The sequence below is a fragment of the Cupressus sempervirens genome, chromosome 3 (assembly GCF_028749045.1).
Source record: "Cupressus sempervirens isolate cs-2001-9-10 chromosome 3, ASM2874904v1, whole genome shotgun sequence".
Lineage (NCBI taxonomy): Eukaryota > Viridiplantae > Streptophyta > Pinopsida > Cupressales > Cupressaceae > Cupressus > Cupressus sempervirens.
Window position 1 is genome coordinate 439,981,121 of NC_143120.1, and position 22,734 is coordinate 440,003,854.

Below are 22,734 nucleotides of genomic sequence, written 5' to 3' on the forward strand. Positions count from 1 at the left end.
TTGTCTACTTTTAGGGACAAGGCCAGTTGTTCTGGTGAGGTTAGAGGGTTAGGAGGAGTTGCTTGTTTGGTCTGTGTCCACCTCTTCAACACGATTTTCGTTGTTTATTCTGATAGTTTAGCAAGATTCTTGTGGGTCTGTATTGGTGGGATTGTGTCTCACATCAGGGATACCTTCATTGCTTTGTGCTATTTTTCTCCAGCCTCCATAGCACAAAGTACAATGACCTTTATGAGGATTTGCATGAGTGTATTACTAGATTTTCTGCCATGGATGACATCATAGATCAAAATCTCTCCAAGAAGTGGTAGAGAACTCTACTTGTCATGAGAAGTTATAGAAAACGAGAAAACTTATAGTTTTCTCATGAGAAGTTCTCAAATTCTTGGCAAGAAGTGGCATTACTTCTCTCGAGAAGTTGCATACTTCTCCGAGAAGTTGAAAAAATCTCACAAGCAACAACATAAAAACTAGGACGACCAATGAGTTACCATTTAGTGGCCCAGTTTACAGTTTATAGCCTTTGGAGGAGAGAAGTGCTTTGGTGGAGAGAAATAGTCATTGGCAGCCTTGTAGATCGATTGCAAGTGGATTTGAAGTATATTTGAAGCGGATTCAAAAAGATTTTCAAGCAAATCTGGATTCAAAAGAGGGTAGTTTTGCATTAGGATTGGATGACATTTGGAAGGAGGGCAGTGAGAGTGAGGACACTAAGAGTGAGGATGCAGATGATGAGGAGTCATTGTCAGTGCCAACACTAGCTACATCGAGGATGAATATCGAGTCATAGTCACAACAACAGCCACAGTGAACTAGATCTACTAGGAAGGGGAAGAGGAAGATGTAGACTAGTGCCATATTGTACTTGACATTTGTATTTGCTTTGTTACATATATATATATATCAGCTTGTTTAGTTTGTTTAATTATTTATCAACTCATTAGATGCATCTCCTTATTCAATATTGCAAAAAACATGCATTTTGAGTCATTTTAAAGATTCTTGATATTTTCTCGAGAAGTTATCAATATATCTCCAATATTTGTCAAGATTTTTTTTTTTTGCCTCGCCAATAAGTGGCAAAGAACTTGATTTTGAACTATGGGTGACATCATCATCTTAGGGGACTATAATGCTTAGACTAGAGACCTTCAGACACCCCTCCAAGCTTGTAGGTCCAACGTAGTTTGTGCAGTCGAATTGAACCTGGACAACTACGGCTTATAGCATTTTTTTGAGGACGGTTAGGGACCCCTCACTAGGTACAACCTCCATCTCTTACAGTTATGCAAGTCTTCGAGCTTGGTGACCCTGAGCGGGCTTTCCTACTTTCTTGGGTCTGATACTTTCACCGACTCATCTCACTATGGTAGTGCTAGTGTTGTTGACTATGTTCTCTTCAATGCTTCCCTCATCCCTTCCATCTGTTGCTTTACCATCTCCTGCCTCCCTGTGGCTGATCACGCCCTCCTTAGCCTTACCCTCAACGTCTCCCCTACCCCCTGCTCCTTTGTTCCCTCTCACCCCCCTCGGATTTTACCACCCCCACCTCCACTCGTATCTCTTTTGCTTCTTCGAGAGTGAACCTCTTTGTCCTCCACCTTAGATGTGTCCTTCCCCATGATTCTTTCACCAATTTTGGGGACGTCCCTCCATGTTTGAGTCGCTGGGAGCTTCTTTATGGGAGTCCGCCCTCCTCTCTATTCCCTACTACAACTCCTCCCTTTCTCGTAGCCCCAAGCGTAGGAACACTTTCCCTATGAATTAGTGGTTTAAGAGGATTGTAAATCCTTTGACTACTTGATTTGCTTAGCCTTTTCCGCTCTTCCCCCTCGTTTGCTCAGTTGAGGATCTCTTACCGCTGCTTTCTTTGCCACAAGTAGAATACCTTTTTTGTGAGGCAATGCACTTCCCTTTGTGCTTCTCTCCTGCAGTCTTTGAAGCTCTTCTAGCACACCATGTTCCCTTGCCACCCCACCTTCCCTCCACCCTGGACCACAACTCCCTTGTTTTCCACACCTCCATCCTCTACGATATCCTCGACTAGCCTTCTCTCCACCCTTGCACTCCCCCCCACCCCCACCTTAGTGCCATCTCATCAGTTGTTCCAACATCAGTGAGGTTGTCAGATACATGAACAATAGTAGGGCAACGAGTGAGGAAGGGTTCCAAGAAGAGCTCTTCAAGCTTGACATCACTATTTTGGAGTCCTTTCTCACAGTACTCCTTAATAGAGTGGTTTGTACTAGTTTTCCTGACTCCTAGTCATGGCACATTATCTATCCGATCTATAAGACTGGGTAAATTTCTGATCCGAACAACTATAGGACCATCATGGTAGGGCATACATTAACCGAACTTTATGCCACTGTGATGAACACTATTTTATCTAGGGAGATTGATTAGTGGCATTATTAGGTTAGAGGGAAGGCTGGTTTTTAAACTGACTTTTAGACCATGGACCATATTCTGACCTTGTGATCTATCATTGAGGAGGCACGACACTGTTCGGCCAAGGTTTATTGTTGCTTTGTTGATTTTTGCAAAGCTGTTGTTTTTGTTCCTTAGATGACTATTTTTTTTGGAGACTTAGGGACATAGGGATTTCAGAGACTCTCTTGACGACTATCACGAGGCTTTATGAGGGCATTGTGGGTAGGTTCAGGACTCCTCAGGATTTTTCTAATCCTATGCAAAGCATCATCATGGTAAAGCAAGGATGCCCTCTCTCCCCTACTCTCTTCGATATCTATATTGATGAGCTCAAGATTTTCCTCCACGACTTCTCCATGGCGATGGGTTTCATTTGTACAAGGTTTTGATCTCCATTCTACTATTTAATGATGATGTGGCTCTTTTTTCCTCCTCCCTTGAGGGGCTCCAATGATTCCTAGATGGGTTGGCCTCCTGTGACTTGCGACAGTTAGTTATGAACTTGGACAAGACCCGGGCGATGTTATTCAACTAATTGAAGAACTCACATGTCCACTTCCACTTTTAGAGCACAGAGGTTGAGATCTCATCCTCCTATACTTACTTGGGGGTTAAGTTCTCTAAGTGTCACTTAAGCTTGAGACCTACCATGCAACCTCGAGTTAATAAGGGGTTTGGTTTGTTGGCTATGCTTGAGAGACAATGCTTCAGATATCAACGTCTAGGAAACCACCACAAGATGCCCCTCCTGAACTCCTTGGTCAGACCGACCGTCCCCAATGACTCTATTGTGTCCTCTCTTGTGGCTTGTGATTGGGCTTCAGTTGAGAGAGTCTACACCCTCCTTCGGCGTATTATCAGATGTTACTAAACCACTCCCCACAATATCATCTTGGATGTGTTTGGGGCTCGTCCTTCCAAACTTGGGACCATCTTTGATTTGGTTTGGTGTCTCCATCGGCTTTGGAGATTTAAAGACTCTACTAAGGGCCGCCATAGCTTTTTCTACGTGGCTTATTGCTCCTCTGAGCCAGCAACAGTCTCTGATCCTACTGGTAGATCTTGTTGTTGGTTTGCCTCGGCTTCTTCTCTTCTTGACTTGATTGGGATTGCGATGGATCGCCTTCCTCCCAATTCTTCTTGGATGCCCTTGCTCACCTTCTTCCCTCACAGTAGGAGCTGAATGAGCACACGAGACTCGATATCCACAAGTAGTATATAATCACGACATGGAGGAAACCTCCAAGGGGGTTCCACCTGAGCATGGCCCTCTATGTTGAGCACTACATGGATATCCAAGACGAGATTATTATGTGTCCTTGGTACCTCACTAGGCGCTGGACTCATGCCGTCTGCACCTCTTTGGGGTCCTGTCCTTCAGAGTTGGTTCTCATTAGTTATGCATATAGACTGATCACCAGATTGACAAAGAGGAGAGATTTTGCTGCCTTTGCCATCTTGGGGAGATGGAAACTAAGACATTTTTTGTTTTCCATTGTGCCATTTACTACGAGGTCAGGGGGAGTTTCTATTGCTTGTTCAAAGAGTGCACACCAATTCTTCATTTTTCAGATGCATTGATCAATGGTGCCTTGAACCTCATCTTTTAGGAGGCCATGTAACTTTGCGGCTATACCTTGCAGCTTCAGTATCTGCCTAGGCTGACTTCAGAGCAGCTTATCACCTCCTTTTTCACTCTAGTGTCTTGTGTCCGTGGGACGAAGCAGCTTCTCGACTTGCCTTCTAGACACACAAATTCCTTGAGATCCTACAGAGAGCCTACTTATAAACACCTGCACCATCATGCACCAGCAAATCCTTGAGATGGCCCGAGGTGCGCCCTCGCCTCAGGCCATATCCTTAGATGCTGGGCCATTTCTTGTTTGTGAGGAGTAGCTAGTCTTTCCTTGTTCTATTTTTTTGGTTCCTTCGCTATACTGTTTGTTCTTTCCACGGACACTGTTTGGTGCTTCTGCTGCTGACTGCTGCCTTGTTGTTTGTCTTTCAGTCCCTTAGACCCTTGTGGTCTCTTGTTGGACATTAATAAATTTATCTTATCTTATCTATCTTCAAAAAATCTTATCTTAATATTGCATCACACACTTGGGCAACTTCAGTCTTCTAGTACATACGATTAGTTCATCCATAATTTGAAATGCTCTTTTTTGGCAAAATGTGAAATCCCTTTTTTTGTGCTAAAAATCTGCTCCAAATTCTTGGTAGGTAGCTTTGATACATAAAACAATAACATACTGGTGAAACATAAGAAGAAATTAGCCATTCATCTTAGTTTTTGGTCAAATATGCTAATGATGTTTGTGTTCTTTATTTTTAATCATTTCTCCTCTCAGCCCAACTTAGAAGTCCCCAAAAGGTCATATGGAACAAGTGAATGCTTAGTACCTGCATTAGTCATCATATGATGAATAACTTATTGCTGTTCTTGAACATGGCTGTATCCTTTTACATGTCTGTTCTTGACCTTGATAAAGGAAAAGTTCTTCCACAAGTGTAGTCATTTAAATGTTTTTTTCTGAACCAGCTGAAAGCACTTGGGTTTTCCATCTTTTTCTTTTTCTTTTTGTGTACTTCTATGTATCACACATACAGGCATGTCTCTTTTGTGCAAACATCAATCACTTCTAACTTATTTGTATGCAAACAGTAGTTTATGAAGAGGTCGTAATTACTACATGGCTTGTAGCCTGACCTTCAATTCATTTTATATCTGAAAGGTTTTACCATTATATTTTTATATCTCAGTCTGCCATGTTTATGAAGATAACTATCTTGATATCAGGAGATGGAGGAAAGTATGAGACTAGATGTTTTAATCTTAATTACTAGAAGCAGCTGCAAGATAAACACTACTCCACATGAACTAGTTTTAGAGAAAATACATGGTCACCGAAATAGAGGGTTAGCAGCATTGCTTTATAATTTAATTGCAATCATTGTGGGTTGAGAAACGTGCCTTCTTTGTAATAATTTAATTTTTTGAAGAGTAATTGCATGTTGTCTGTTAGAACTAGAATATCTGCATTTAAACAGTACAGATTATGGAAATCAGCATTGAATATGTTCAGAGATATCCCTTTGAGTTAGCATTCTAAATCTCTTCAACCTTGTGATACTGATGACACTGATGTTTTTTAAAATTTTGATCATAATCTGCTCTGAATACTACATTACCCTAATGGTGCTAACATATACAATTTTAGTCTATTCCACTGGTTATTTTGAAAAGCATATTCAGATCTGAAAATGCTTTGGAATATATTTACTTGGCAGCTATTAGGATCAGCGGCATTTTCTAAGAGGGGAGATTGTGCTTTCACTACAAAGGCAAAGATCGCAGAAGCAGGGGGAACAGTGGCATTAATTGTAATGAATGATGAAGAAGGTTATGCCTTTTTTTTTTTATAGTTTTATCATGTATTGAAAATCATTGTAAATGGCAGGGTAATGGACTAGATACCATGCATATTGCCTTGCGTTCTTGGTTTTATATTCGCTCAGTTGTTTAACAATTGATATCATATCAATTGTTTTTGAATTGCATGTCAAATTGTGTATTTGTACAGACCTATATAAGATGGTTTGCACCGAAAATGATACTTCACTGGTCATCAAGATTCCTGTGGTTATGATCCCAGCATCGGCAGGACGAGAACTTCAAGATCATTTAGCTGCAGGCAAAAATGGTAAAGTTATACTATTTTTGAAAGTCTGTTGGTTTTGCAAAATTTAATTACCTTTTAACCAATATATTCACCCTATAAAAGATAAGTATTTATAAAGATGTTGAAGTCAAGCAAGGTTGCCCCATGCAACAGTTGTTTTTGGATATTATATTTGATAAAATCAAGCAATTTGTAGAGGAAGAATATGTAATATATTCCATTTACCTCAAGCAAAATGATAAAATCAACAATGATAACACCAAGAAAAGTTAAAAAAAGTGTGTTATAGTTGATAGAATCAAGCAAAGTTGCCACATAAAAGATGCAAAGTATTTATTAAGATGTTAAAGTTAAGCAAGGTTGCCAAATGCAATAATTGTTTTTAACTTCTTAGTTATTATATTTGATAAAAATAAACAATTTTTAGATGAAGAATAGTGTATTGGTAATCAGGTGGGCTTATAAAGATCCTTATTTATGGTGAGAATAATGTTGATCTAATGCTTGGTAAATCTAAAATTTACTAGGCCATAATGAATTTTGGAAAGAGGGTTCTAAACAGAACCACCAGAGTTAAAAATTTTTTTTTCCTAAGTGTTTTCCTTTTTTTTTGATTGGTAATACTAATACTAAAATTAAACGGGTTTCTTTCCCATAAAGCAAAGCCATGCATTTGCTTCTCAAAATACTGTGTGGAGTGCTGTGTGCTGGATATTTAAAGAGTTAGGAAATAACATCCACAATTGTTGCCTTCTTTAAGACTTTTACTAGTACAAATCCATTTACTAAAGCCTCCTCACTAATGCTATCTGGCAGCAATTTTATAGCCATTATGCTAAATGGAGCTACATCCTATTTGATTGACCCTAGTCAATAGTTCTATGACAGGTCTTTGCATATGCCCGAGCATGAGAAGCTGCAGGTGAAATGCTTGGAACTGCTACTTGTTGGTGCTCTTGTGATGTATGAATTGTCCAGTTGTTCATCTACTGTCCTACTCTAGTGATCTACTTCCAGTTTCTTTCTTCTTGTGAGTCTTCTTTGCTACACTCTGCGCATATACCCATTGCTTAAAAACAACCAAAGTATTTTTTTGTCTTTACAGGTAGAATGAAAGCAAATTGATCCCTGCATAGAATTGGCTGGTATCTTTTCTGGTGCTTTTCTCTCAATTCTTCCTTGGTGCCATTTAGCCGATATATGCAAAATCTCTAGACCTCTTGATACATTAAAGGGTGGATTGCCATTATATATATATATTGATGGTACCAGAGAAGAATCCAGTGGGATCCTTGACCCTGTAAAATGAAAATTCTTTTATCAATTATCCTGATTGGATAAGCTTTCCAACAAAGCAGACTTCGAGGAGGCTAAAGGAGCAGAAAGTGAACAAGCAAAAACTTTACACTAACAGGATGAAGCCACTAACCAACCTCAAAATTAAGGTCACCGAAAAGCCTCTAAGAAGTAGGGCCAAACAACCAATGCCATCAAAAAATACCAATTAAACTGAAAGAAACAAAATAACCAACTAAAGAGACAGTAAATACCTAAAACTTCTTAACGCCCCTTCCACCCACCTTTTGGACAATCACAACCAGCTTGGGAGCTGAATTCTTGCCACCACCTAAATATGCTGGGAACTTAGAACATACCTTGTGATAGCCTCTTATCTTTTCTTTCTGTGCACCATAACTTCCCCTGCAAAATTAGTTAGTGTAAAGCACTAGCAACATCCAAATTTCCATTCACATGGGAAGAAGGAAGTCCTGACGACCATGGATGGAGGTTCACGTCGAATGAAGAGAGAGATTGGAATTCCTGCTGAAAAGCCTGCACCTCAAAGTGCAAAGCCCTCAAGTTGCTTGCTGAAGGAGACTGGGGAGCATTGAAGGCCTTTATACCCTGTGCAGCATTCATTAGCAACCAAACCTTCTCTTCCCAGGCAACGGTGTCACACCACCCACACCTGCTGCCCCTAAAACTGGGTCTTTTATATCTTAGGCTGTAAAACCAGACTATCAAGCCATCACTACAGATCTTCTGAAACCTCTGCTGTTGGAAATTGGGTCTTAAAATCAGCAAAGAGAAGCCCCAGACCTAATGTGCTCAAAGTAAAAGAATGTTGCTTAGGAGATATTAAAGCCAACAGACGCATACATATACTACCAATGTTAAAACAGGCCTTGGAAAGCAACAAGCAAGAAGCCACTCAAGTACAATGGAGACCAACAAGACCATAGGAAGCCATGAGTGATAGATTGTTCAATATGTGCTTGACTTGTTTGGCTGAATGGAGATCAAAACTACTTGTAAATATACTACACTAGCTGCAGCCCAAATGAGGCAGAAAATGTCATACAAACATGTAGGTACAACTGGAGATAAACATACTTCCAAAGAAATCAAGCTGGCTAAATGTCCAACAGCAACCTCCATAATTATGGCCATGTGACACATCCACCACTGAAGGGAGCGGATAGGGTAGTGTGGGAAATCACTGCATTGGCAAGGACATTAGTCATTTTATTCTCTTCCATCAGCCAATCTTTTCCCTTGGTCATAAGAATGCAATAACGATAACCTAGAGAATTTTTTATCTGACTTTTTGGTGTCATCCAACAATTTCAGAAGTTTCTAATTGACACAAACTTGTTTTGAAGACCCAAGATGACATTCTGTGAATCCTCTTCAACAAAAACCTGTTTACAACTACTTTCCAGAGAGAAATTTAAAGTGGTCATTGCAGTCATCCATGTCTCTTGAATTAGACAACCTTTTGACTGCTGATAAGAATACCGCTCATGGACAGACTCAGTTTACCTTTGGAGGTTCCATCAAAATTTGTTTGATATAAATCCCAAAGGAGCTGTTTCCAAATAATGTGTTTTTTTGAATATTTTTTAACACTTAGCTCAAATAGGGGGCAATATATCAATTACTTGTCTGACTTCAAGAGTCTGCAATAACTTGGAGAGAAATTCAGCAATTTTTTAAACATCAAAAATATCCTTCACAAACATGCATATTACTTTACTTATGGAACACACTACAATATCCTTCATATATATATATATATATCTCAAAATTAATGTTCAATACACTGTACAATGTTAATTATAGGTTATGACAACTGATTGAGAATTTATATTCAGAGAAACTTGATCATTTTGACTTTTGGTGCATAGATAAATTAGTAAATCACAATAAAACACTGTGTATATCACATTAAATGACTTATTCTCTCAAGCTTCCAATTCTCAACTGCGAAAAAAAAAAAATGTAGACTTTCTAAAAAAATGTTTTTTTCCGGAGGTGCAGCATGAAAGCATTTTTTTCAAATCATAAACATTGCAATGACATTTTACCTGATAGAGATTGAGACATGCCACCCACTATTTGCTGTTTTCTACAGCTGCAACCCACAACTCATGCCCTGTGTTTTATTATTTAAGATTTGCAAATATTCATGTATAGTGAAAATATTAGGAAATATGTAAAATACTTCTAACATTTGAGTTTTTAGATTGCAAATATGTGTATATATATGATGCTTAAATATTTTTGAATTGACGAGCCCAAAACAAACCCAACCACTAATTTCGTTTTCCCCAAATCTGCAAACTGAACCTGCTGACCTGAGCCAGAACTACATCATAAACTACAAATTATTTTTATCTGAAATCTTTGGATACTAATGTGATGTTCCCTTCCTAAGCTAGTTCAGTGCGGTGAAGTCATTAACCTATTTAGTCGATTCCCGCGGGCTTATGATTAGGCTTAGGGAAAGCAGTATCAGGTGCGATCTCATATGCTGACAGTTGAATGAGCACAACACTTTTTCCTGGAGCCTTTTTGGGTCGATTCTCCCACTCTTACTATTTTTAGTAAGACAGTTTTGGTTTCTGACTGAGTTAAGTGGCATGCTTGCTATTTTTAGTATTGTCAGTGGGTCCAGTTTTGATGATCATCTTGACTCTGATATAGATAGTCCACGAACTTTAAAGTTTAAATTAAATAACAAGTAAGTTGATAAAGGGAAATTAAAGATTTAACTTCATTGCTATCTTAGTTTATTTATTTAATGAAGAAATTGTAGAGGCCAAATATTTAAATAAAGGTGATTTATTTCATTCCGTTGACCCTTTTTTGATAGGTAATGGGCTGAAACCTAGATTATTTATTATTATTTGCCGAAATTGATTATTATTATTTGTTAAGCTCGAGTAGACTTGAACCCAAGACCTCCCAGATGAGAGGCTCGCAACTTACCCTTGTGTTGTAGGCTCTTGTGTCAATTGATTGACTTCTATTATTTAATGCTACATTGATAGATTAAAAAGGGAAATGATTGCTATTGAATAAAAGCAACAAAATTCATTTTTTGGAAAAAAAACAAAAAAGAGAAAAATGCTTCTTCAAAAAAGAAATAAGGGAAAAATCATTCCCCAAAAAATAGAAGGCAATAAGTGCTTTTTCAAAAAAGCAGCCAAATAGCTATAAAAGGAGGATTGGGTTCGCATTAGGAAGTGTTGAATTTTATTTTTGATATTGCTTCTGTTTGGAGGAGATTGTTTCTTCATCTTTGGTTTGTGAGGATGAACACCCTTCCAAATAACAGTCTCAATGTTGAGAGATACAATGTGGAGAATGGTCTGGTGATTTAATTTAGAGGTCACATTTGGGCATATTAGAGTTTCTATTTTTTAGAGTTGTAGAGCTTATTGTTTATCAGATTTGTAGATAATTTTTTTTGGAGATTTAGGAGGGTTAAAGTTTTAAACTTATATTTTGCTGGTTGTATCCTCTTTCTTGCCGGCCATATCATTTCCAGCCAGTCATATCACTTCTTGAGGGTCAACTCGTGGATTCTACAGCAGCAATTGGGGTATAAGAAGATAATATCTGAATTCACTAAAGATCCCAGCTTCTGTTTGACACTTTAGACCAGCCGTATCGTTTGGAGCATTTTGGTGAAGAACGTAGGCTTTGTAGAATTTTACTTGGTGGTTATTATTGCTGTGGTAATCTATCTTTGTTACCAGCAAATGGGCATGTAGTTGTATAACCTGTATCAGTGTTAATAATCAGATTTATCCATCCAGGTATCTTCAGTTTTGTCTTTGTATTGTACTTTCTGTTTTGGGCTGATTTTAGAAGTGAATATTGCAAGCATTTCCTTTATATTTGCTGTGGTAATATTATATTTGTGGCAATATAATTCAACTCTTTCTATTATCTCTGTCAAGCATTCTTGAAAGAAAAAACAAAAAAAGTCAAGGGGATATAAGGGTGCATATTACAGCCAAACTTGAGGGCAGAACTTTGGAGGGTTTTAAATGATGGGATTCTCTTAGTGCTGCTTGAGACATTAAAATTCCTGGCGTGAAAGCTGTTGTAACTGGTAACTATATATGTTGTTGAATGAGAATGTGAGAGAGTTTCGATGGAAGAGTTGAACATGTTTGAGATTTTTTGGTTCTGCAATGTGAAATGGAGAATTCCATAGGCTATCCATTTGCAACTAGCTGAAAGCTATCCGTTTTTAAAGAAAAACTAGCTTTGTATTAGTTATTTTAGTTCTTCCCACACCATGCTATAACATAATGTGAATTAGAAACACAAGTCAAATCATTAAGTGTAATTTGCCAAAATGTTCATTTAGAGCATAATATATATTTAGGAGATTGTTATTCTCAAAAAAATGGTAAGCTTTGTGAAAGAGAATGAAGAACTTCTTTATCAGATAATATAAGTCAGTGTGACAATTTGTGGTAGCTAATTAAGAGTGCCTAAAGGAACAACACCTAATGGTAAAGCATCCAAAACTAAAATGAGGTAAATAATTAGTTCGTTAATATTTTTAGTAGCTTTGACTTGTGGGTCTTGTAAGTCGTCCTCAAATAACCTCCATGTGTAGTCATTACACTATTGACATTTATGCTTCCATCTTAGGCAAAATACAAGGCAAGGGAATCCACTTAACCATGTTTTAAAGCATTTTTAGTGGGGGGTAATGGTGAATGTAAAGTTGATTTTGGATTTTTAACTTTGGCCTTTTATCTTTAGATTAACTTTTTGAGCATGTAATGGCTTATTGATCACCTTCATGTCAAAATTCATACTTGTGTATGACTAAACTAGTTATAGGTTGCAGTTAGAGCTAGATTACATCTATTCTAAATAATACAAACAATATTTTAGAAGGAAGGCCTTGTTGAGAGCATCTAAAAATAAATCCAGTGGATGGGAGTGATGGATAACAAGGCTCTAGTTGTACTTGTTGCCTCTTAGATTTCATGAATTTCCATAGCTATTGCTCCTACATTGCCTACTGCTATGATTCTGGCATCATATTTTCCCAAGTATAATAAGGATATGCACTTTTGGCATACAAAGGGGTGTGGCTCTACATAGTTAAGTGACAAGTCTATAAATAAGGACGACATGTTTCTTCCAAACCATCATATCATCAAATATTGAATTCATATATTATTATCTGATCAACTGAGGTCACTCCCTCAAAGTGGTCTTCTATTTTACACATTTCTGTATTTATTTTCAAGAATATCATACTATCAAAACTATCTCTAATGCTTGATTCATCAATGGCATATACATTTATAATGAGTATGCATTGGGTGCCAACATATTCATAGCCTCTGCGTCCTTGATTCCATGCATATCTGTGGTCATTTTTCTTCTAATACTCCATGCCCCCTTGTTCTTTTAGCGTTGATCTGATTGTTAATACAACTTTTGTAGACTTTGATTCTTTTTTTAAAGAAACTCTTCGACCTTGTCATCCACCCCATTTCTTTAGCTCTTTACTAGGGGAAGGGTGCGAAGTTTTTTCAGAAGCATCTGCGTTTTTAATCTGTTGGTTTGTATTTTTCCTTGTTCTCTTGTTTAGATTTTTCTTTGTACGTTTCTTTAAGTCATTTTTTATTCTCCTGTTTAGATTCTTCCTTGTACATTTCTTGTAGTCCTCCTTTGTTGTCTTCATTATGATCTCTTGTAGTTTCTTTGGATTTGCTATTGACCCCATGCAGTTGTATTTGGATTTAATAAAGAGCAACTTGGTTAACAATCTGTTATATTTGTTGTTTGGAAAATAAGCACAGTTCCATCTCACTAAAATGTCCACCCATAGTGGGTTTCTGTAGGGTAAATCTTATGGTCTTGTGCTTGTGTGCTGAGTTGATCTCTTTCCCATATTTGTAACTCGTCATCTACTGTTTCATTTCTAGTACTTTACCAAACACTCTAATTCTTTGTGAAAACTGTTTTCTCAAGCAAAGTACTCTGGGACAGCAGTAATTCATAATGATTTCTGTTATGAATAGTCAGACCTGCTTAATTACTCGGAGATTGGTATAACCAATCTAATCATTTGATAACTACCCTTATCTTAGCCTATGGACTTCTTTAGCATGTCTGCTAGATAAATTAGGAAAAAAATTCATTGTTACTTATCTGTGTTGATGGGCAAAGATCTAGTCCAAAAATCACATAGCAGGTAAACCTTGGATATATTTCAGCTAACACTGTCCTCCTTTTACCTTTGGAGTTAAAATGTTGTTTTCTCTACAATGGGTATCTGGTTTCCCTGGTTTGCATATAGACCTTCAAATCTCTTGGTTGTTATTGTATCCTCACAAAAATGAAGAAATCATTAATGTCCATATCATTCGTCCACGAGGCCAGGAACAATCACGAAGAGTGTACAGTATTTGTGAATAATACAAGCTTTATTTCTATGGTTTGGTGGTGAAGCTTTCCTGAGCCTTCTATATATTTGTAACAATAAACTATTACTAGAATGACTCTGGGCCTCTTCGGTTTAGTGCTACACTAACAAATAAGTCTAGGGAAATTCATTGTTACCAACTAGGATGACAGGGTTCAATTTCTAATTAACTTGCTGATGGTTACCAGATGCTTCTTCAATAACTTTTGTGAATGAATTTAGTTAAATATAAGCCGTACCCTTGACCATGTCACATCCAAGGTTTGCAATCACAGTTCACAAAGTATACTGTGGTTGCAAAGCAAGAAAATGCAATAAAAAAAAGTAGTACTGAATGCTTATGAGTGAAAAACATAGTTGTATCAGTGTAATCATAGAAAGAATAAGTTGATCCCCGGAGTGATCATGAATATTAATTTTGAATGAGGGGTCCTAAACACATATAAAGATCACCCCATAATTAGATGGGATCTGAGGCAGCTGCTGGCAAATTTAACAAAGTTGCTGGAATGTATCACCAAACAATGTATATCAAATTCAGTCTATCAGTTTTCCACAATCCACGATCATTCTTGTTGCACTTTCTTGATTTGATTGTGTGTATATTTATGTGTATTCCATCTTTATAGAAAATCCTAATGATGGATCACAGTGTGTGATCCAAAATGTTGATACAAAAAATTGTGTACAATTGAATCCAGAAACTGTAACAAGAATACATAGCCGAATCTGCATTAAGCAGAAGTGGTCAACACTAACAGTTGTTTTCTTGTAAATACTTTTATTTCAAGAACGTAATATCTTCAATCTATCTAAATGCATTGATTTTTTTCATTGTAAGTTTCTAGACTAATAAAATGCTTGCTTCTGCCCATGTGGTTCTTTGTTCAGTGGAATTGCAACTCTATTCACCCAATCGACCAGTTGTGGATTTGTCTGAAGTTATCTTGTGGATGATGGCTGTTGGGACCATAGTATGCTCTTCAATATGGGCAAAAGTTGTTGCAAATGAAGAACCTGACGATCACTATAAGCAGTTGTCAATAAAGGTGACTCCCTTCTCCTACTTCGTGAAAGTGCCTTTTTTTGTTATGCATTTGTGATTACAAATGGTCTGTGGAGATACTTATTGTCATCTTTATATTTAAGAGCATTTTGTTCTTTTGAGTTGTATTATACACATCAAGATACAACAGTAGATGCTAAGTTGGTTTTCATGTTGTACTATATGCACAGGAAACATTGGGAGATATATCTGCAAGCAAAGCTGCTATGGAGAAGGATATTGTGCAAATAAGCACTAAAGCAGCAGCCTTTTTCATATTGATATCTTCAATCTTTTTGATGCTCCTCTATTTCTTCATGTCTCAGTGGATCATCTGGATTCTTATTGTTCTTTTCTGCATTGGTGGCATTCAGGTAAGAACATTTTGCTCTTTTCACTGGATAAAATTAATAAATTGTAAGTTTACGTTTGTTTGTAAAGATTTGCATAACATATTCTTGACCTAAATAATTTTCATATGTTGTAAGATTTAGTACTGAAGTGGAAGCTTCTTTTGAAATGCTTTCCATAAATGTAATTATTCGAAACTTTTAACACCTAATTAATACTGTTTATTACTCTTGCAGTACATATGCATGCTTCCAAATGGATGAAATCATTTCGTTTCTGATTTGGATTCAATGGATGGTTTGTTTTTTAAACAAAGCAAGACATAAATTTTACTAATGTCCAAAATGAAATAGGTTAATGAGACATTACAGTATAACCTTTAGGCTAGCATGGAGTGTCAATAGAAACCAAAAGTAGCTTCAGGCTAAAACTAAAACCTAAATCTCACAAATAAATGAGCCATAGCTGACAATGGTGGTGAACCCATCTATGAGAAACCCTCAAATATTAGGAAGACAGAAACATGCATTGCAAATGTTAAAATCAACCATTACCTATAAGAGAGGAAAACCTGATGCCGAAGAATATATATGATTAAACTTCAAAGAAATGAAACGAAAAGATTTTGCATTTGATAATACTTTCTGGATGGGAAATATTTTGAATGTAAATGTAAAGAATGAGGAATCTCATAAGTGAATTTTGATTAGAGAACACACATACCCTTTTGCTATGTTCCACACTGTTTTGTGGATGACAGGAAATACAATACTTTTGTGGGATGGAGGTTTAGAAAGATAGAAAGAAAGAAAGAAAGATTCTTTTATAGTCCACGATATTGGGCTATCTATATATGGGTCTATAGATGGCTTATAGTAATATGGGTCTACCTTGTACTCCTTGCTTGAGGCACCTAACTGAGCTATAAACAAGGCATACATATCTTACCCCTCTACAAGTTCTCCAGCACTAGGCCAACAAAGGTGTATATTTATATGATTTTTCTTTTTTGCATGCGAGAGAGGTAGGTAGGGACTCGTTTAAAGGAAATTTCAAGTTTAAATGAACTTGGGATAAGATATTGGGATTTCTCTAGAGTTAAGTTTTTTAAGGAAGTTCAAATATTGTAATGTGTTTCCTTTGAGTTCTAAATAAGGTAGGTAGTTTTGGGTTTTTCATAGTTAAGACTAGTATCCAGGCTGGAAATATTACCATATTTTTCAGCAATGTTTTGGTTGTTTGACTTTCTGCAACTCATGCCTTTTTGCTAGGTAGACTTGGGACCATCATTCACAAACTTGGACTCACCTTGAACTTGCAGACCTCAAATTTAAAAACTCTACAAAAGCATTGGGAAGAACCCAGAAACTTAATAAAATACTTACACATAAAGTTTGATGGTTCGAATTTCACTCAATGGGAGCTAAGATTCAATCTTTCTTGGTGAAGGATTCATGTTCCTTGGTTTTCAAATGTATAGCATCAAAACCTGCAGCCACAATCTAGGGATAATCTAGGGATATTGTGATGGATGAAAAGAGTAGCATGGGTAGAAGCAAAGAACCAAAACTTGGAATCGACAAGGCCGACTTGACTTGTGAATCAGCTATGATTTGGCAAAGTAAAAAAACCCTTGAAATTTAGAGATTTTAATGATTTAAAACTTATTTCATGTCCCCTTTATTGAATTTAACTTAAACACACTATAACGTCATCAAATAGAAGCTAACATATATAAACAAGGAACATAAATGATAAATCCATCACATACGAAAAATGATAAGTGCAGTTATTTAGAATGCCCCCAATTTTGTTGCATATGCTGCTGATTTTCATGTTGCTTTTAATGTTTACTTGCCTTTTTAGAATTACTCCATTCAGTGCTATGGTTTAATTATAGTTCATTTTATGGGAACCCAAAATTTTAAATAACATTCACTTATTTCTCATGACTTAAATGAAAATGGAGGTTTTTAGGATGCACATGTTTACAATGCTTAGAGGATTGAGAGAATTTTCCCAATTTCCCTCCCAAAATCTTACCTCAAATTTTCTTAATGTATTCTTTCTAAATATTAAAAGACATTTATATTACTTGTTGGTGGCGAGGATCCACGGTTCAGCGAGATAACTGTTAATCACTGGTAACTGTGCACATTGTTGTTCATACTCTGTCTTTGTAGAAATTAATGTTTGTAGGTTGATCTTAATTGACTAGTCTTGTGATTAAGTTCACCTAAATTGTATGAAATCTTGGATGTAAACAGTAACTGTTCTAATTCACACCTGATGATTATATAGTAACAAATTCATGGTAAAATACTGTCTGTACATGTCATTTTAATCTTGCATCCTAACTTGGGTGAAATTAAGTGTGATTTTGGTAATATGCAGTTTTAGAATCCTGATTCATGGGAGTGATTTCTGGTGATTTTTGCTTGAATCTCATGAATTGCTGAGTTAGGCGAATCCTAATAATTTTTAATCGCCGATCTGAGTTACCGAGTCACCAAAACTCGGCAAGGTTGAATTGAATCGTAACATTGCCAGAATCGTCTGAATCGCAACGATTTTGGGATCTCTAGTTAGAACAACAATACAGTTATCTGTAGAAAGTTCAGTACTATTGGCTGTTGTAGAGGTAAAAACTACATTTGACCTTTGGACGAAGCTCAAAATGTTGTATGAGATGAAGTCATTGGCAACTTTTTTTTATGTTACATTAACAATTGCATAGTTTGAAAACGTGTGATGACTGATCTGTCACAGATAATCAGAACAGTTTCAACACAGTAGCAAGCAAGTTGACTATGGCTCTTAGTAACTCAGTAGCGGGTGGCAAATTGGTTTTGACAATGGCGTGGTCACAGCAATTTCTAAAGATTCAAGGTAGAAGATATCTCAAGGATCTCCTGACAATGAAGCCCTAATTGCAAGAGACAAAACTCTAGAAAGAGGAAATATTGATTTTAGACAAATGAGGGTTGAACCCAAGGGGCTCAAGCTGCAAAAGAGTAAAATGTTTGAATTGTCGCAAAAACGGACATTTCAAAAAGGATTGCAGGTTGCTTGAAGCAACCAAATGAAATCGTAGTTTGCAATCATCTGAGCTAAGGACAACATAATTTCAAAGACGATTGGAAGATAGAGAAGTAATATTTGCTAATCTAAGAAGCTCTTTTCTTCATGTTTGGATTCTTGATTTTGGTGCCTCCTTTCACATGACAACAGAAGGAGATTGGATTTTTTGTTACCAATCATGTGATGGAGGTATGTTATACATGGAGATGACAACATTTGTGAAGCTATTGGGGAAGGTGAGATAAGAATTAAGATGTTTTATGGAATGAAAAGCACTATTTAGCATGTCAGACATGTTACAAAATTAAAGAAAAACATGTTACTTGTAGTTTTTGATGGATAAGGTTACCAATGTAGGAGTGAATATAGCTTTCTCAAGGTAATGGAGGGAGGTTGGTTGTGTGAAAGGTTGAAAGTGTTGGCAATCTCTATATGCTGGTTGGAGAAACTAGTAGTGGAGAGGTTGCAATGGTGCTTGATGCAAAAATGGGTTCAGTATCAATCTAACATCAATGACTACACAATGAGTGATCATGGTCTCAAGGTACTGCTAAATAGAACTCTTGTAGTCGGAATAAAAGTAACTATTATGTTTAGTACTTTTTAAAGCTAGTCGGGTTGGGTAGTTAGGTGTTGAGGAAATGCATCAGTTGATTTCCAACTAACCGACCCTTCTATAAATGTTTGGAAAATTGGTAATATACTCATGTTGGTTTTTGGTATTAATAAAGAAATCATTTCCTCGCCTACTAGTATTATGGTACGAATGATATGTTTTAGGTTTTACTTCATATGTATCAATTGGACCATTTTGTGTACCTGTGAAATTGTGTGATATTTTCAATCTACATTTTTGGTGCCATTGCCTAAGTGCGGACCTGGAGGTCAGCAGGATTGAGTAATGGGAAGGCCCTTTGTACCGCTCATCTAAGTAACAAATAGTGATGGGGAAGAGGAGGAAATAACCAGGGAAGATCAATTGACATGTGATTTGGTTATGGCCTAGGAAGTTGCGGTCAATTAGTACGTACAAAGGGAAGCCCGTGAGAGAACGGTCCCTGAAGGTACAGTATGTGATGAACTTTCGGTGCGACCAACAGTGTACGATCTCCTGGGAGAGATCTCTTGCTTGTTAGCACGAAATTTGTTATGAGTGGAAGAGGAAAGAGCTGAGACACAAAGGAAACAGAGGAGACAAAAACTACCACAACAATTTGCGAGAAGAAGGATGAGGGAGCGCAAAGAACGACTTGAAGATTTGAATAAGGGAAACAAACATTAAAATGATTCATGCCCTTGATTCCAAAAATATATCCTAGGTGGGCATAGGGAGAAGAAAATGAGGAAGAAGTCACCTTGTGGATACTATGTCTCTAGCAGCAGGAGGAGAGATGTTGTAACTGGAAAGGAGGACAAGGGGATTGCACGAGAATCCAAGAAGGGTTGATCGAGCATACAATTGAAGGTATACCAAACTTGGTCATCTCAGAGGAGACACCAGCAAAGAAGTTGGGATACAAAAATCCAGAAACATCGACAAGGAGAGACTTCCTACAGGAGCAAAGTCAAGAAGGAAGGGATACTTTCAGTAGTTCATCCTCGAGAACGAACTTCCAGTCAAGAGGTAGTGTTCCATCTGGAGGAAGTGTTCCATCGGGAAGAAGTGTTCCATCAGGAGGTGTTCCATCGGTAGGAGTTCCATCAGGAGGTGTTCCATCGGGAGGTGTTCCATCAGGAGGTGTTCACATATTGGCAATAGACAAACAAAAATTACCCAGGTTCACAGGGGACGGCTCGGAGGACCTCGCTTGCCATAGTAAAACATGTATATCAATATGGCAAGCGAATGGACAAAATGATGCGGCAGAATGGTTAAATTTCCGGCCACATTAAGGGGTATTGCCATTGATTGGTATACGGATTTGGAGGCAGCAAATAAAAACATATGGAGTAATATCCACACAGCCTTTGAAGAAGAATTCAGACTCTTAAGAGATGACGATGAAATAGCAACAGAGATTTATAACACAAGACAAGGGAAGAGTGAATCTGTCAAAGCCTATAGCAGAAGAATGAAAGAGCTGATAGGGAAATTAGATGAAGATAGTCCCACCAAATACCTTTGCCGATGCATGTACTCATGCCATGGACATAGAAAGCGAGAGTAAAACTTCCAAGGCAAGAAGGCATGGAAGCTCAAGTGAAAGCTCAGAGGAGAGCGAAGAAGAATCCAAAACCATTCAAGCCCTGAGAAAAGACCTAAGGCATTTGATGAAGGAAGTGGTAGGGAGTAAGGAAGAAAAGAAAGAAGGAAGAGAACTTTGGTGTACTGAGTGTGAAAAGGGACACACTAAAGGAGCATGCCCGAAGAAAGCATTTTGTGAGATTTGTCAGGTACTAGGGCACGCAATTAAAGATTGCCCCTATAATTTGAAAACGAGAAGCGCTCAAGTCTTCTTGACCCAAGGGGGGCAATCCACACCTCCCTCCACTCCACCAAAGAACACAAATACGGAAGCCTCACCAGGAGGATATAGGAATAACAGGAGAGGAAGTAACAATAATAGCAACAACAATAGCAATAACAACCCACCGCAGCGGCCACTCCAGTATGATTTCAAGGGGGGCCGATGATTCAATGTAGGAGATGTAATGAATGGGGACATTTTGCATGAGATTGTCAAAATTAATGAGGACAAAACGGAGGGATGCTCTGCAAATGGTGTGGGATAGGCAACCATGAGGATGCAAATTGCCCGAGAGATTTTTGCAGTCATCAGGATGCAAGCCAAAAAATTAACCTATCCATATGCTACTATAGAGACCGAAAGATTTCAGGAAACAAAGAAACACATTCAAGATAGCATGAGAGAGGAAGGAAGGACAAAATCAGAAAAGCATACTTCAAACAGGGGTGTAACGACCCAGTGAAAATAGGTGATTTATTAGAAACACTACCCCAACTAAAACAAGGGGCAAACTCGAAAGGGATAACCTCAAAGAAAGAGGAGGGAGAAGTATGGATAGAAGACAATACATTGTTCACCATAGGGATGGGGAGAACACCAATGATAGTAGAGATGGAGATAGTAGGGTGCAAACTCTCAAATACCATTGTGGATGGAGGTTCCAGTGTAAATGTCTTATTAGAAGAAACATGGAAAGAAATAGGGAAACCTACACTTTGGCCCCCGACATTTCAACTAGTGGGAGTGGAGGAACATGGAATCAAGAGTATAGGAACGCTGATGGGACAAAAAGTCATAGTTGGTACACAACAATTTTTTCTTGATTTTGTGGTTATCACCCTAGAGAAGAAAGGATATGATGCTCTGTTGGGAAGGGGATGGTTGGTTGCAGCAAAAGCTACCCATAACTAGAAGTGAAACACTATCTATTGAGTCGGAGGGAAGAAAGTACATCATAGACCTCAAGAATTAGTCAGTAAGCCAGGACTTGGCATCAGACTCAGAAGGAAAAGACTATGGAGGGATGGAACCAGATGAGGAAGGAGTACTTAGATTAGGGGAATGCTCAAAAGACGACACAAGTTCCCTTAATGGATTATTTCACTGGTAAATGGGAGACTATGAATTTTCCAATGTGGAATGTAACATGTTGGAAGTACAAGAATCTGAGTTAGAGGAACAATACCCGGAAGGGTACATAGAGTATAAGGGATGACAACTCTTAACAAGAAACTTGCACACATTTTTGAAAAAAAAGTGGAATATGAGGAAGCCAAGCTCTAGGCGTTAAACCTCGGAGAAGGAGATCAACCCGAGGAAATATGGATAGGAGATGATTGGGACCTAGTACTGAAAGCAGCAACCCTTAGAATCTTCTTGGAGTATAAGGACGTCTTTGCTTGGACGTACAAAGACTTGAAAGGAGTACCCCCGAAACTGTGTGTCCATCGAATTCTATTGGTACCCGGAGCAAGACTAGTGCGGAAAAGGCCCTTATAGAATGAACAAAAACTATGCAGAAGGGGTCGGGGAAGAAGTCACAAAGATGTTAGAAGCAGGGATAATATTCAAAGTACAAACAAGTGAATGGGTATCTCTGATAGTCATATTACTTAAGAAGGATGGTGCTCAAAGTTAGATATGTGTAGATTTCAGATGTTTGAATGCGGTGACAATAAATGACTCGTTTCCCATTCTGTTTATTGATAGCATTTTGGAGGAGGGAGCCGGCCATGAGGTGTATTCCTTCATGGACGGATTTTTCAGGATACAATCGTATTAGCATTGCAGAAGAAGATAAGCTAAAAACTACATTTGTGGTCGAAGACGGGTTATATGGTTGTAATAGGATGCCCTTTGAACTATGCAATGCACCAACCACCTTTTAGAGGATCATGCTACATATCTTCGATGGAATGTCTG

The 22,734-nt window shown here is 37.7% G+C and overlaps 1 protein-coding gene across 1 annotated transcript in view; it reads left to right on the top strand.

Annotated features, from left to right (window-relative positions):
- LOC149566948 (signal peptide peptidase-like 2) overlaps positions 1–22,734 on the top strand; it is a 67,792-nt gene that overhangs the window by 33,166 nt on the left and 11,892 nt on the right. Inside the window, exons 3-6 of the mRNA XM_089820164.1 lie at positions 5,725–5,836; positions 6,018–6,137; positions 14,758–14,915; positions 15,103–15,285. Of these exons, the coding sequence (XP_089676290.1) occupies positions 5,725–5,836; positions 6,018–6,137; positions 14,758–14,915; positions 15,103–15,285 (573 nt within the window). The remainder of the gene's footprint in view (positions 1–5,724; positions 5,837–6,017; positions 6,138–14,757; positions 14,916–15,102; positions 15,286–22,734) is intronic.